The 17,558-nt window shown below is 37.5% G+C and overlaps 1 protein-coding gene across 3 annotated transcripts in view; it reads right to left on the bottom strand.

Moving 5' to 3' along the window:
• Window positions 1-17,558, bottom strand: part of CCDC171 (coiled-coil domain containing 171) — a 414,598-nt gene that overhangs the window by 246,354 nt on the left and 150,686 nt on the right. For all 3 annotated transcript variants that reach the window (XM_030817262.1, XM_030817163.1, XM_030817225.1), the window contains 2 exons: window positions 2,290-2,396; window positions 434-523 (listed from right to left, as the gene is read on the bottom strand). In XM_030817262.1, the coding sequence (XP_030673122.1) occupies window positions 434-523; window positions 2,290-2,396 (197 nt within the window). The remainder of the gene's footprint in view (window positions 1-433; window positions 524-2,289; window positions 2,397-17,558) is intronic.

Raw genomic sequence — 17,558 nt, 5'->3', positions numbered from 1 at the left:
TAGTCCTGGGCCTTAGCCAGGTGTGGTCTCAGCCCATTAACAGACATGATGTACTGAAAACAATGGCTCCACCCTAAAATGATGAAAACTGACTCCAAATACGATGTGCTTATGTAAAATATGTTTTATATGTACCTAAGGCTGGATATTTCGTCTTAAATAATTATTTGACTCTCATAAGGTATTATAATTAAATCTGGGAAACAAATTTTCCTTTAACCAAAACAATTTCCAATCAAGTTTTAATTTTTTAAATGAAAAAACCATTCTTGTTACTCTTAATCAACAAGAAAAAATTAAAATTCTATCCAAACATACTTTAAAAAATAGAAATACATATTTTCAGGTACCTCAATATCTCTACTTTAAAATATTCCCTAGATAACTATACTTGTTTCTTAATACAAAAGGTAAAAGTTATTCTAAATAATACCTTTATATTTTTAGTGTGAGAGTCTATCTTCTGTTTCGTAGAATCAAGTTCATTACATGCCTTTTCCTTAGCAGCATTCATGCTGTTTAGCTGATAAAAGAAAATGTAAGTAACTTTTTTACATTTTTCAAGGATGGGTAACTCAAAAGTTAATCTTTAAGTGCTTTTTATGCAATTACTTAAATACAAATTTTTCAATAGTAATTAAGAGTCTCTAAAAAATTATTTCTTTTGGTTAAATGCCATATAGCTTCTGTCACAAGTTCATGTGGCTAAAAAGAAAACATTCAAGCTTAAAATATCACTTATGTTACTGTATTTTTACCACACGTCCAGATAAAGGATTTCATTCTTATTGTAAACAAATACAACTTTATTCTTAAAATCCTACTGGACCAAAACGCCAGAAGCAGGGGCATCTATAAGTAAATAAAAAAGAACAGAGCAGAAGACTGTTCTTTCTATACATCATGAGGGTATTCACTGGTCTCTCACTCCATATGACAACTTCAGGGTCGGTCACATGCAGTCCTACTGGGAAGGCTTGTGGCAGGTCATCAGTTGGTCCTGCACCGCTTGTGATTTATTTTCTTTGACAGTTCATTCTTCTTTCTGTCAGACTGCTCTTTTTGCTTTCTTTGCAGCCACCCCCTTGGTCTCCCCACTGCTGTCTCTGGCACTGGTTCACAACAAAGCACATTACTAAGCCAAAGCCTGCTGAGTCGACTTTTCAACTGTGCTGAGGATCATGTGACATTCATCCTCCCAAATAACAATTCGCTGTGGGTAATATCTTCCTAGTTACCCTGCAGCTTCCAGACCTAGGCCTCAGAAGAGTTTCATAAACTACTAACAGTACAGGTTGTCTTGTCTCACTGGGAAAGACTTCGTATATTTGTTCTTCATAGAAATTTAATTATTTCAATGGTCATTTTCTTTTATGCCTTTTGAACAATTACCGAGGGTATTAAAAAGACTCACTTTTCCTTCTTTGTTCATCTTAGCAAGCTAAAATAAAATAAGCCGCATATGAAATGTGAAATGTAACCATTTCATGGCATTTGTATTATATGAAAGAGATAAACACAAGGATAAACTCCAAATTCCATGCTATGTGACTTGTCTTTGACTCTAACAATCTGTTTGTTGCTTTGCTAATTGTATTTAATGTAATTACTTCATATGCTAATTTGACAAGATGTAACTAGATAAACTCTTCAATTTTTAAAGCACAAATTCATAAAACATTTTAATACCCAAGAAAATTATCAACCGACACATTAAACAATACAAATGAGATGATAAATAGAAGCATGAGCTTTTTCAATCAGCAAACTAAAAGCTCCCAGGCTACATCAAACAGATACTTGTTTTTTAAAAACTTCTAACAACACTTTACTCCCTTTAGAGAATGAAAACTAATTTCTCTCTTTTTTATTAAGACTTCCACAGTTTGTAGAAATCTTAACCTAAAACACTGACAAAATCTAAATTTCCAATAGCTATACCAAATGTCATAAAAACACATTGACATTTAAATACAGTACATATTAACTTAAACTACTTGCATAGTGTTTTCATTAAGTTAAAACAGATAAATTATGAAGATCAAGAAGTGATAGAGTCTTTATAACTTTGAAAATAATAGTGTGACTGAAGAGTTACAAAAACATAAGTGAGACATGACTTTAGGCCACACTTAAAGAAAGAACGGCGAAAGATAATTTATTATTTTTTGTATCTGTGAAGCTGTCAGTTCAACATTCCCAATCTTTTTGACCTTTGTAACAAGCAAGGAATACATACTGGTACAGGCCGAAGGCTATATGTGTGGAGCCAAACAGAGCAAGTGTTACCTCATTAGATGCATCTTCCAGCTTGTTCTGGTAATCTGTCAAGGTATACCTCAACGTCTCAAGGACAACAGGGAAGCTGGGAGGTTTATCTTTGTCCTTGTGGATGCCTAGAGAAAAATATAGGATGAAAATATACCCTTAAAGTCACAAAGGGACAAAACTTAGGCAAATAGTAACAGAGATACTACAATTAGGTAGAGCCGAAAAGACATTATGAAACCTTGAGTAGAATTTTATTCTCCAAGTATACTGCTGTATGGCCAAGTATTAATAGCCTTTCTAAACAAGCAGCCAAATTAAAGTTCATAATATACCAAATTTAAATTTATGACTACTTTCTACCTTGTCAAGACCCACATGGTAGTTAGTTTTGTTCTTGTTTTTGTTTTTTCATGTCTCCTAAGTAACGGCAGTGTTTGTACATACCTTTTATCCAACAATTAAATGAAGTCTACACTACCATTGTTTGGGGGAGTTATGTACACTTACTGTGGTCCTTGTGTTTCTGATTAGTCAGGCCTTTTATACTGCACTATTTTGCTTCAATAATAATCTCTGAACCCAAGAGTATATAATTTTCTGTTATACTTGGAAATATTCTTCAATCCTTAAAATTCTCAAGTTACAATTTGAAATAAACAATAAAAATGTTATTATCTATATGGCCTACATCATGTTTCAATTAAAACTCTTAAAACTGATACTCATGGTAAAAATATGAGCATTTCCATGTTATGCCCTCAAACTACTTTAATTTAGTTGGGCCATAAATTATGTAAGTTGAGCTAATAAAGGTCACACGATCAAATGTAGCTCCAAGTATTAATCCAAAAAGTTGAGTTTCAAAAACTACTTTAAGTTGATTGTTGATTCAAACTATCGCAAGGACAAAAAACCAAACACCGCATGTTCTCACTCATAGGTGGGAACTGAACAATGAGAACACTTGACACAAGAAGGGGAACATCACACACCAGGGCCCATTGTGGGGTGGGGGGAGGGAGGAGGGATAGCATTAGGAGATATGCCTAACGTAAACGACGAGTTCATGGGTGCAGCACACCAACATGGCACATGCATACATATGTAACAAACCTGCACATTGTGCACATGTACCCTAGAACTTAAAGTATAATAAAAAAAATTAAAAAATTGATTGCTGATTGCACTATTCTTTAAGTGTTAAAAAGCAAGTAGCAAATTCAGTTTTAAAATATTCACATTGAAAATATTTTTCTTTTCTTGTTATTTCTTCTCATCACATATTATAATATAAATATTTCAATATACATGAAAAGGATTTTCAACAAAGCTAAATTTTAACAGCAGCATTCATATTATACGTCCTACTAGTCATTCATTCAACTAAGTTACTGAATTCCTACTACATACTAATCTTAGGCATTAAGCATACGAAGATAAACAAGAAAGGTATAGCCTCTGTCTTTACAGAATGTAAGGTTTAATAAGAAAGATAGTAGATAAAAAATTATATGGCATCATTTATCCATTCTTCAAATATTCTATTATTAGAGCTTATGGAGAAGTTGGGGGAGGCAGTAATAAAGAAGGAAGAAAGGGGAAAAATTCTTAGTTAATGACAGAGCAACTTTATTCAGCTCAGAGTATTGGTGATATCTCATGTTTAAATCTTGGAGAAAATGTTATTAATATATTTATGACATTTATCAAGGTATAATTTAAGCACCAACTTATATATGGGTACAACTTGGTTTTTCTTTAACAGAAGAGGAATATTTAACTTAAAAACCAAAAGTAATGTGGAAACAACACATATGACAGCTAGGAAAAGAAATACACTGTTCTGAGCCATGATAATAGAGGAGACAGTACTCTTTGTAATGACTATGAGTTGGAAAGACAACTCATTAAAAATTTTATTAAAGGTCTTACCAAATATATTTTTTTAAATTCCTCTCTTGCACAAGATAAAAAAAATGTAATGTATAATTCTTTTCTTTTGCTACTACACAAGTAGACCATGAATAAATCATTCAAGGACACTCGGGAAATCTGCATTTTTACAATAAGGGAGAAAACGTCCTCTTAGAAATTCAGAAGAATAAAATCATCTTAATATGAGTGCTGAAGAGTAATGGGACAAAATGCCCTCTCCTTACTGACCTATGAACATCCTTATATTCTACATAAAATAAAGTTTTCTTTCCTGAAAATGTTTATATAATAAAGTTTAGCTGAAGTACAAAGTAAGCTTTATGTCTGCTATGGCCAGATTATTAAATGCCTTGAGGGAGTCTTCTTTGGGTTAAATCTGCTTGGTGTTCTATAACCTTCTTGTGCTTGAATAATGATATATTTCTCTAGCTTTGGAAAGTTCTCTATTATTATCCATTTGAATAAACTTTCTCTCTCTCTCTCTCTCTCTCTCTTCCCCCGCCCCGCCCCCACCCCCACCTTGAAGGCCAATAATAACTCTTAGATTTGCCCTTTTGAGACTATTTTCTAAATCCTGTAGGAGTGCTTCATTCTTTTTTATTATTTTCTTTTGTCTCCTCTGACTGTGTATTTTCGAATACTGCCTTCAAGCTCAGTAATTCTTTCTTTTGCTTAATCAGTGCTATTAAGAGACTTTGACACATTCTTCATTATGTCAACTGCATTTTTCAACTCCAGAATTTCTGCTTGATTCTTTTTATTTCAGTCTCTGTTAAATTTATCTGATAGGATTTTGAATTACTTCTCTGTGTTATATTAAATTTCTTTGAGTTTCCTCAAAACAGTTGGTTTTCAATTCTCTATCTGAAAGGTCATATATTTCTGTATCTCCAGGGTTGGTTTCTGGTCCCTTATTTAGTTTGTTTGCTGAAGTCATGTTTTCTGGGATGGTTTTGATGCTTTTGGATTTTCTTCAGTGTCTGGTCATTGACGAGTTATTTATTTATTTTAGTCTATGCAGTCTGGACTTATTAGTACCTGTCCTTCCTGAGAAGGCTTTCCTGGTATTTAAAGGTCTTTAGGTATTGTGATCTAAGTTTTTGGCCACTGCAGCTATATCTGCATTAGGGGGCACCCCAACCCCAGTAACACTGTGGCTCCTGCAGATTCACAGAGGCACCACGTTTGTGGTCTTGATAAAATCCAGAAGAATTCTCTAGATTACTACATAGAGACTCTTGTTGTCTTCTCTTACTTTCTCCCAAACAGAGTCTCTCTGTGCTGAGCTAAAACTGGGGGAGAAGTGACACAAGCACCCCTGTGGCCACCACCAGTAGGACTGCACTAGGTCAAACCTGAAGCCAGCACAGCACTGAATATCACCCAAGACCTGCTGTAACCATTAACTGGTGACTGCCTATGTTTGCTCAAGGCCCTAGGGCTCTACGATAAGCAGGTAGTGAAGCCAGCCAGGATTGTGTCCTTCTCCTCAAGATGGCAAGCTCCCCCAGGTCCTGGGAAGATCCAGAGATTCTGTCCAGAAGCCAAGGCCTGGAGTTGGAAACCTTAGGAATCTACCTGGTACTCTATTCTACTGAGGCTGAACTGGCACAAGACAAAGTCCTTCCCACTCTTCCCTCCCATTTCCATAGCAGAGGAGTCTCTTCCACTGCCACAGACCCACAAGGAGTACTTCCAGGCTACTGCCAATGCTCACTCAAGGTCCAAGAGCTCTTCAGTCAGCGTGTGGTGAATGCTGCCAGGTCTGGGAATCATCCTTCAGGGTAGCAGACTCCCCTTTGGCCAAGGGCAGGTCCAGAAATGCCATCGAAGAGCCAAGGCCTGGAATCAAGGACCCCAAGAACCCACTTGGTGCTCTACCACCCTGTGGCCAAGCTAACTTAGCTGCAAGACAAAGTCCCCTTTATTCTTCTCTCTGCTGTTCTCAAGCAGAAAGAATCTTTTGCCATAGCCACTATAGCTGTGAATGTTCTGGGCCACACTTCAAACCAGCAGATCTCAGAGTCTCACCAAAGGTCCACAGTGTGTATTACATGGGTATTGCTGCTGATTATTCAGGCCCCAGGGGCTCTTTAGTCAGTAGGTGATGAATCCTGCCAGGATTGGGTCCTTCACTTCAAGGCAGTGGATTCCCTCTGGCCAAGGGTGTGTCTAGAAATGTCATCTGGGAGCTAAGCCCTGGAATGAGTGTCTCAGGACTCCGCCTTGTACCCTATCCTCTGTGGCTGAGCTGGTATCCAAGTTGCAAGAAAAGGCTCTCTTTACTCTTCCCTCACCTCTTAAGCAGAAAGAAGGGGTCTCTTTCAGAGCTGTGAGCTGTGCTGCCTGAAGTTGGAGGTGGGGTACTGCAAGCACTCCCTTTGCTGCCCCCGCTGGTGTCCCACTAGGTGACATATCCTCTAAGTCCACTGGCTCCGAGCCCAGCACAGCACTAGGACTTGCCTAGGAGTTGCAGTCCTTGTGGACTAGATTGTCTTTCAAGTTTATTTAGGACCCTGAGCACTTTCGTCCACAGTGGCAAGGCTTGCCAGAGCTCAAATTCCAACTGCTAGGATGGACAATTCCCCTCTGGCTAGGACTAGTCTAAATGTTCCCTCCGTGAGCACTGGCTTATTCTCAGTGTTGCTTTCCACTGTGACAGGGCAGCACTGAGCTTCAATGCAAAGTCCCACAATCACTGTGCTTTCCATCCAAGTGCACAGATTCCCCCCACCACATAGCTGCTGCTGCGGCATGGAAGAGGGGTGGGGTCAGCAATTCAAGACTGTCTTTCAACCCTCTTCCATGCCTCTTTCAGTCATATGAAGTTTAAAACAAGTACTGTGACTGCTCATCTGATTTTTGGTTCTTATGAAGGTGCTTTTTTTTGCCTAGATAACTGTTAAATTTGGTATTCCTGTGTGGGTGATGATCACTGGAGGCTTCTATTCAGCCATCTTGCTCAGCCTCCAGCTGCTATGATTTGAATATGTCCTCCAAAGTTCACGTGTTGGAAACTTAATCCCCAATGCAGTGTTGAGAAGTGGAATGTTTGAGAGGTTACTGGGTTATGAGGGCTTTACCCTTATGAATGAATTAATGTCATCACAGGAATGGGTTTACTATCTTAGAAGTAGGTTTGTTATAGAAGTGAGTTCTCCCCAACTCTTGCTCTCTCTTGCCCTTTCATCTTCTACCATGAGATGATGTAGCATAAGGGTCCTCACCAGATGTTGGCCCCTCAATCTTGGATTTCCCAGCCTCCAGAGCTGTAAGAAATAAATCTCCTTTCTTTTTTTTTTTTTTTTTTTTTTTTTTGAGATGGAGTCTCGCTCTGTCACTCAGGCTGGAGTGCAGTGGTGCAATCTCGGCTCACTGCAAGCTCCGCCTCCCGGGTTCATGCCATTCTCCCGCCTCAGCCTCTCCGAGTAGCTGGGACTACAGGCGCCCGCCACCACGCCCGGCTAATTTTTTTGTATTTTTAGTAGAGACGGGGTTTCACCGTGGTCTCGATCTCCTGACCTCGTGATCCACCCGCCTTGGCCTCCCAAAGTGCTGGGATTACAAGCGTGAGCCACCGCGCCCGGCCTCCTTTCTTTATTAATTACCCAGTCTCAGGCATTCTGTTATAGCAGCACAAAAGGAACTAAGACAATATCCCACCCAAATTTATTACAAAAAAGAAACAATTACTGGTCCCTTAACCTGACAAAATGCTTACCAATAAAAAAAAAAAGGGTCACCCTAAACCAAGGACTTTATTGAGTGATTTGACTTAACCTAATAATCTTCTAATCCCTTCAGTATGGCCCAAAAAACAATGAACTATAAAAGCTATCCTATCAAAGAAAGGTTTAAAAACTCACAAATAAAGAGTAGCAAAAAGGATCTGAACAGTGATCATAATTAGCTTTTCAAAAGTCAAATTCCAAATGAAGAATAGAATTATCAGGAACACTATACTTGAATAACATCAACTCAAAATCCTGAGCTTCCCTCTCCCTCTGTCTATACTTGTACTTAATATAAGGTATCTAAAGTGGTCAAATTCATAGAAAATAAAGTAGAATGGAGGTTACCAGGGACAAGGGGGAAGGAGAAAAGGGGATGTGATGGTGAATTTTTTATCAACCTGACTGGGTCACTGGGTGCCCAAATATGTGGGTTACTTTCACTCACCACACCCTGTTTCGATCTCTCCCTCTCACTTTTAAGTAAGTTTCAACTCTGGCTGTACTTTGGCAAATCTTTTCTTGAATTAGTAGCCCACAGGAGGAGATGGAGTAGAAAAAAGGTTCCAAGCCCTCTATTTACATATTTCCTTTTAGACAATCTCGAAAACTAAATAATTTTTCATAACTCATATAAATCATTGTTTTTCAAGCTGGCATCATTATTTCAGTAATCTACAGTTCTACAGAAAAAAACAGTAACTTTTCATGAATGGAGTCTATCTTCTCCATCTTCTTAACCATCTTGTTACCTACTTCATTTTTCTCCAAGATCCCAAGAAGGGAGAATTAATAAGAAATAATGGAGAGAGAATATAGACAAAAGACAGAGCTTTTTTTACACAGCTATCAATATAGAATGAGTAGTAACGTTCATGTTCCGAACTGAACTCTGTTGTTTAGTGTTTTTGATCTTGTAGTAGAAAACAGAAAATAATGCTCAAATGAGTTTTTTTGGCTGATAAAATCCAAACATTTAATATATAATGTATTGATAACTAAGAAAATTGTTTTCATTTTAAAAGCACTAATACAAACATTTTATTAGCAGTTAGACTTTTTTTAAACTCAGACCACAACACTGTATATTGTCTTAATCACTAAGTTTATAAATAAACATCTTTCATTATCTTGCAAACATTAGTGCCCATTCTAGAGTGTTTAGGGAAAATGGTTCATAACTTTTCTAACATATGGAAAGTATTTATTATGTAAGTCCTTCTCACTCTCTAACTATGTCTCTTGGGAGAATTCAAAAAACACTTCCTTTACCAAAGCTTGAGAAATATATTAGTAATGGAAGTCCCTGCTTCCTTGATGAGCTCTGTGTAGCTTGATAAGCTCCATGTGGCCCGAAGGCAAAGAATAACAGCAAACACTGGTGCCATCAAAATGGGCTCCCTGAATTTAGTGCGAGTGATTGGATCTTGGGTAACAGAGACCAAATGGTAGCAATTAACTTCCAGAGACAAAGTGGACATGTTTAACATAATGGGTAGTGGAGTCAAAGCAATAAACAAAATGGTTTGACCTACAGAGATCACTGACATTGGCTAACTGATCATGGTGTTCCTAGAACCAAAATAAATGGGCAGCATAGTTAAGTCTCATTTGGTTTGTATAAGTAGAAAAGTCCTAGGTCTGATTACCAGAAGTAGGACTTAAGTAAACAAAAAAGGAAGCATTAGTCCTCAAATACTTCTCAGACTTGAGCTCATTCACAGACCTAGGGACCTGTGAATAAAGAGGATGGGTCTCTGTTAGCAATCCTGGCATAGTGCCAAAAAATACTGTAAATCTTCCTCCTAACCCTCCTCAAAGAAACATGCAACCATCTAACAGGGTAACTGTACTGGGGGAGAGGAATTAACTACACTTATCATGGATAACTGGACACTGGATCTGAACTGCCATTAATTCAGGGAGACATAAAATGTGCTATTGTGGTTTCAGTAGTCAGGGTAGGAGCTTACAGAGGTCAAGTAATTAACTGAGTTTTAGCTGAGGCCTCTCTCTAGTTGGTCCAGTAGGTACCTGAACCCACCCCATAGTTATTCTCCGAGTTTGGAACACATAGTTAGAAAGGACAAATGCAGCAACTGGCACAACTTCCACAGTGGTTACCTGACCTATAGAGTGAGGGATATTACAGAGGCAAACCAAGTGGGAAAGCCAAGAGGAAATCACTGGAACTTTTACCTACCAAAATACAAATCGAAAGTAATGCCACACTCCTGGCAAGACTGTAGAGATTACTGCCTTTTAAAGGACTGAAAGATAAAGGCATGGTGATTCCTACCAAATCAGCATTCAACTCACCTAACTGGGCTGCTGCAGAATACAGATGGATCTTAGAGAATGACAGTGAATTAATCAGTATGACTTCAATTGCTGCTGCAATTAAATATGCAGTTTCATTGTGAAACAAATCAACACATTTTCTAGCAATTGGACTGAAGCTATTCATTCTACCCCTTTAGTAAAGACCACCAAAACCAGTTTTTTTCATCTAGCAGGACCAGCAGTGTATCTTTGTTGCCACCCTACCACAGAGCTATACCAACTCTGGCTCTCTATCACAATCTAGTATGTAGAAATCTTAATCAACTCTCCATTACCAAAGATCTCACGTGCCCCACTTCATTCTCTATTAAATTGATGGCATCATTCTGAATGGACCTGATGAACAGAAAGTAGCAACTACTATGCTATGTATATAGCATTTCACAGGTCCTTATAAGTGGATCATAGCACAAACTTTTAGGAGTTAGAAGCAAAGCAAGCCATCCGCTATAGATAACTATTCTCCTTTTGAAAATAGGCTTTGGACTTGCTACTGGTCCTCGGCAGATACTGAATACATGGCCAACAATTCACCATGTGACTAGAAGTTGCCCATCATAAAACGGTTACTGTGTGATCTACCGATCCATAAATTTTGGCATACATAAGGTCACTCAATCATCAAATGAAAGTGTTATATAAGTCCTGAAGGCACAAGTAAGTTGTATGAGCAAGTAATCCAGATTCCCATGGGCCCTATTCCTGTTACATTGCTTTCTCTCTCTTAACCTACACCTTGGATGCATGCAGAGTTCTCTATGATCAGCTGACAAATAGAAAAAAAAATGTGCTTTGTTTATAGATGGTTCTGTATGATATGCTGACATGATTCAAAAATAGGCAGCTGCAGCAGCACTACAGCCCCACTGAAGGGTGGCTCTGGAGAACAGTGGTAAAAAGAATCCTCCCAGTAAGCAGAACTTCAAGTAGTGGATGTGACTATCATTCTTCCTAGAATGACAGATGACCAAAGATACAAATAAACACCAATTCATGTGTAGTGTCTAACCGTTTGGCTGAACGGTTAGGGACTTGGAAAGAATGTGAATAGAAATTTGGTAACAAGGTAGTCTGGGGAAGAATATGTGGGCAGCCTTCTTCAAATGGGCGCTGTGTCCAGATCAACTTCAGTAGACAAGGATCTTAATAATCAGGAGGACAAAATGAAGTATTCTGTGGATATCAACCAATGTTTTTTCCTAGCCATCTTTGTCTTTACAAATTGAACAAAAGAGTCATAGCAACAAGGACAGAGGTAATACACAGGCTCAGCAATATGAACTTCCATTCATCATTCACCAAGGCTGATTGGGTTACAACTCCTGTTGAGTGCCAAATTCACCAATAGCAAAAACAAACACTGAGACCATGATATGACACCATTCTCTGGGAGGATGAGATAGCAACTCGGTAGCAGGTTGATCACACTGAGTAACTTTCATCATGGAATGGGCAATGCTTTATTCTTACTAAGATAGACACTTACTCTGAATACAGATTTTCCTTCCCTAACCATAACGTTTCTGACCAAACCACCATCCATGTGTACACAAAATAGTTTAATTCACCATCGTGTATTCCAAATGGCATTGCTTCTGATCAGAGAATGCATTTTACAGCAAATGAAGTGTGGAAATAAGATTGTTTCCATAGGATTCACTGGTCTTACTATGTTTTTCATCACAAAAACACAAACACTGTATGATTCCACTTAATGTAAGGTATCTAAAGTGGTCAAATTCATAGAAAAGAAAGTAGAATGGAGGTTACCAGGGACAAGGAGGAAGGAGAAAAGGGGATGTGATGGTGAATTTTTATCAGCCTGACTGGGTCATTGGGTGCCCAAATATGTGGTTAAACACTATTTCTGGGTATGTCTGCGAGGGAGATTAACATCTGAATTGGCAGATTGCCCTCCCTAACTTGAGTGGGCTTCATCTAATCTGTTGAAGGTCTGAAGAGAATAAAAGCCTGAGTAAGAAAGAATGCTTTCTCTCTGCCTTGCTGTCTTTGGGCAGCAACATCAATGTTCTCTTGCTTCAAGGCTCAGACTCCCACCAGAGCTTACATCATCAGCTCTCCCAGTTCTCAGGACTTCAAACTCAGACTAGAACCATACCATAGCTCTCCTGGATAATAGACCCTCCTGGAATACAGGTGTGGACCGCCTCACCAGACATGGAACCATATCCAGCTGAGATGCTTGCTGACAGCAAAGCAATAGGGTATGGGTAGTAAAGGAAGTTAAAATACCAGTTACATGTGACCAGATAGAAAAAGAAGGACTAAGTACAGCCTCAACTTACAATGATTCAACTTAAGATTTCTCAACTTTACAATAGTGCAAAAGCAATACACATTCAATATGCTCCTCAACTTACAATGGGTTTATCTGACCTTACTTTCCCAGCTCCTCCCACAATTGCATAAGATCTAATTCTTACAATAAATTCCTTATTCAAAAATACTATAGTGGTTCTGACTACTCAATCAAACTCTAGCTTTACATGTTCTTATCTTATAATGCACACTTGATCTTCACAGTTACTTCTTATATTTATAATTCTTAATATTCTATGACTAAAATGGAAAAAAATGTCTACAATTTCTCCTAAAGAGAAATAATAAGAACAAGCCTAGTAAAGGCAAAATGTAATTAAACCTATCATAACAAATATGATAGTGTTAAACAGGACATGAATTGAGAAATAAAAATTGAAAATTCAAACTGATATAGGTCAAAGACTTATAGAACTCAAAAAAGAAATGTACAAGATGAAGAATTTAAAATGAATTTTTAAAAATATACAATTTCAAAGAAAATCAGAGGCCAAGCCTTAATCAAGCCTTCAATTCTGTACTGTCCAATCTGTGGATAGTAAAATTTATTTAACAGTGATTATTCATATTTATATTTAAATTAGTTAAAATTAAATTTTCAATTCCTTAGTCATGATAGTAATATTAAAAGCACTTAATAGCCACATATGGCTAGAGTCTACTATATTAGAACAACAGATACAGAGCATTTCCATTACTGCAGATTCCATTACCAATTTAGAGAAAATCTACAGAACAAAAAAACATGTTAAACTATACAATGGGATGCAATCAGAAAAATGCAGGCTGTGAAACTCCTAGAACAAATGAAACAGTTTTTTAACAAATAAATTTCAAACAAAAAAGATAAACAAAAAGAGAGAGAAGGCCGGGTATGGTGGCTCACGCCTGTAATCTCAGTGCTTTAGGAGGCTGAGGCAGGTGGATCACTTGAGGTCCGGAGTTCAAGACCATCCTGGTCAACATGGCAAAACCCCATTTTTACTAAATAATACAAAAATTAGCTGTACATGTTGGTGCACACCTGTAGTCTCAGGTACTCGGGAGGATGAGGCAGGAGAATCGCTTGAACCTGGGAGACGGAGGTTGCAGTGAGCTGAGATTGCGCCACCGTCCTCCAGCCTGGAGAAGAGTGAGACTCCAACTCAAAAAAAAGAAAGAGGGCCGGGCGCAGTGGCTCACGCCTGTAATCCCAGCACTTCGGGAGGCCGAGGCGGGCGGATCACAAGGTCAGGAGACTGAGACCATCCTGGCTAACATGGTGAAACCCCGTCTACTAAAAATACAAAAAAATTAGCGGGGCGTGGTGGTGGGCACCTGTAGTCCCAGCTACCCGGGAGGCTGAGGCAGGAGAGTGGCGTGAACCTGGGAGGTGGAGCTTGCAGTGAGCCGAGATGGCGCCACTCCAGCCTGAGTCTCTTTCTTTCAACTCCCATACCATCTCCTGGTAACTCCCAGAATACAGCCAGCCAGGAATGACCCAGGGATTGGAGGTAAAGTTCTGAGAAGTCTCCTTTGTATTGTCTCTAGGAATCAAGAAAAAAAAAAAAAAAACATTGGTAGCAGTTCATAATAGAGATAAAATTTTCCCTATAGTCTATCTAACTATATGTGCCGGAAGTCCAGAGAGTAGATTGGGAGATGATACCACCTAAGTCTCACAGAGTGAGACTCCATCTCAGAAAAGAGAGAGACAGACAGAAGAGGAAAGGAATCTACAGATTTTTTAAAATCAGCCAACCATAATATCTAGACCTTCTCTGCATACTAATTTAAACAAACTGATATTATATGAGATATACAGGAAACTTTGAAATTTATGATACTAAGAAATTTTTAACTTTTTACATATGATAATGATCTTGTATTTATATTTTTAAAGACTTCATTTTTTAGAGAGTCAAACTTAAATATTTATTAATAAAATTAAACACATCTGGAACATGTTTTCTATATAATACAGCAGATATCTGTATTATACAGATATACAATACAGAAATGGCTGGGATATGCTTTCAATATAATACAGCAGAGGGGAAGTAGATGAAACAAGATTGGTTCTTAAGTTGATAATGTTGATCTCAGTGGTGAGGGCAACAGATTTTGTTATACTATTCTGCCTCCTTTTGTACATATTTGAAATTTTTCATTAAAAAAGATAGCAATTAATTACTGGATGAATTTGAAGGAAGAGAGATCATACAAGGATCTTATCTTTTTTAAAGTAAACTTTATTGAGGTTTCTCTTGGGAGTAAAAAAAAAAATACATGTTCATTATACATATTTCTGCTCTTACAGGTAACACATTTTTCCTTTATTCTTATAATTTTAAAAATTTCAAAAATATACTTAAATACAGGTGTTATTTGATTATTTTTTCCTGTAAAGCAGTGATCTCATCTGGCATGCTACAATCTTTTTTATCTCAAACAAGTGTTTTTTAATTATGTCTTCAATTATTACATTTGTTTCATTTACTCTAGTTTTTGCCTTAGAAAGACGTACAATCTTTTCATTGGTACTCCATATTATCATCTTTTCCCTTTGTTTTTCTTTCGTTATCTGTTTTAATTCTTTGTTCTTTTCCTCTGCATTTTATCTGTGTTTTTTTCTACATTTTGTCCTCCAAATCACCAATCTAAAATGTTAATTGCAGATTGTAGATTTTCTAACGTCAATTCTGTCATAGGTACTCACAATTTTTTAATCTACTATCCTATTTTTAGTTTCTTTAGACTCCTTCCTTATGTCATTCTTTTACTTGTTAATCTTATTGGTTTTTTTCGGAGTAGGAGGAGAATTAACCTTTTTCTCTTTCAGCCTTTTCTTTCCTTATTAATCCCATCTGAAAAAGGTCATTTCTTTTTGTAGCCTACTGTGGATGCCAAATAGCTTCTAAATTTTATTTCGATTTCCATGGTGAATCATTTCACCACTCTGTTCTAAATGTACCAGGTACTGTTCCTTTCCCCTTGTTTTGTGGTGCTTAGTTTTTCACAAATTCTATTTAGTTTTCCTTAATTTTTAAATGAAAAAAAAGAGTAAAACCCTAACAATATTTAGAAAGTTTGAAAAAAGACTGTATGTATAAATTCTCCAAAGTTCTACTCTGAATCAATTACATGGTAATAAAACTGCTCTAAGATCAATATCTGAAACTACATGAGTGTACACAGTTCCTATTATATTTTTCAGCAAGTAGCAATCCCTGAACTTAGGTGGTATCATCTCCCAATCTACTCCCTGGACTTCCGGCACATATAGTTAGATAGACTATAGGGAAAATTTTATCTCTATTATGAACTGCTACCAATGTTTTGTTTTTTTTTTGTCTTGATTCCTAGAGACAATACAAAGGAGACTTCTCAGAACTTTACCTCCAATCCCTGGGTCATTCCTGGCTGGCTGTATTCTGGGAGTTACCAGGAGATGGTATGGGAGTTGAAAGAAAGATAGGGAAAATACTCTTATTGCCTCAGAAAGCACCATCTACACAGTAGAAAGATAGCTTCCCAATTTTATAGTTGGTACCGACCCTCCATTTTCAAAAGAGGGAGGATACTGCGGCAGGAGAACAAAATGTCTGTCTACTGTCATAGGATAAATCAAAGGAAAGTTGATTGTACTTTCATTCTAGTTCTATTGACTATGTATTATATATACTCTCCCCAAGGGAGGGTGAATATTTGATTTCCAGCATTACTATGTGTTTTCAACATTTCTGTGCATTCATTAGTATGAAAGTGTGGAACTATTTTATAGGAGACTACCAGGCTGTTGACACTTTAAACGTGATTGTTTGACAAATCATAAATAACAACGTAGGCACGAAGCAATGCTTAATAATCAGTATTTTGGGGGTGCAGTGGCTCATGCCTGTAATCCCAACACTTTGGGAGGCCAAGACGGGCAGATCACCTGAGGTCAGGAATTCAAGACCAGCCTTGCCAACATGGTGAAACCCCATCTCTACTAAAAGTACAAAAATTAGCCAGGCGTAGTGCTGGATGCCTGTAATCCCAGCTACCTGGGAGGCTGAGGCTGGAGAATTGCTTAAACCCAGGAGGTGGAGGTTGCAGTGAGCCAAGATCATGCCACTGCACTTCAGCCTGGGTGACAGAGCAAGACTCCATCTCAAAATAATAATATTAATAATCAGTATTTTTAATTATCTGAATGGTTTCTTTATACAATACTATACTCTCTACAAACAATTTAAAACTTAAAGAGAAATAAGGATAACAAGATGAAACACATGAATTGTTTCAGTTCAGTCATTTAAAATTCACGTCTCCAAAAAAGTAGGAAAGAGAGGGAGAATAATAGTATGTTTTTAAACTTTGGAATGAATGATAACACCCCATTTCTAGGAAAGCCTGTGAAGTTGAGATATAACTGTAAAGTAAGGAAGGGAGAAAGTGGATAAATAAAAAGAAGGCAGAAAATCCAGAGAAGAAAACAAGAAGACTACCAAAGATGGTTGGAAATGAGTAGTGATTAGCATAAAGTTAAATGGCATAGTCTCACTTTATTCCAGCTATCAACTATCTTTAACATACTCTGAATAGATGAAGCAAAATAGAAATGAGTTTCTGTTGTTATCAGATCGTAACCAAAGTAGCTATGCCTGAAACAAAATATTCTGACATTTACAAGCATTCTTTGCATTAAGAAAAGTCAAAAAATGTACATTGGCATATATTAATGACCTCATTACAAAATGTTGAGTACTCAGTAAAGCTACTCCCTTGGATTTCATAAACTGAAACTATGAATACAATGAAGTGTGGCAAGTTTGGTTTGTAAACCTCAGTGAATTAGGAGATAAGGGAAGCAAGAGAGAAGAAATCTGCAAATGACAACAGAGAGTTATGTGCTGCTCCTATAGCCATCCTCAGCTTCTCAACCACCCATGAGACTCTAGTTAAAAAGACACC

Source organism: Nomascus leucogenys, chromosome 1a, assembly GCF_006542625.1.
Source record: "Nomascus leucogenys isolate Asia chromosome 1a, Asia_NLE_v1, whole genome shotgun sequence".
Classification (NCBI taxonomy): domain Eukaryota; kingdom Metazoa; phylum Chordata; class Mammalia; order Primates; family Hylobatidae; genus Nomascus; species Nomascus leucogenys.
Note: the sequence above shows the minus strand (reverse complement) of the source record. Positions and strands in the feature narration are given on the sequence as shown.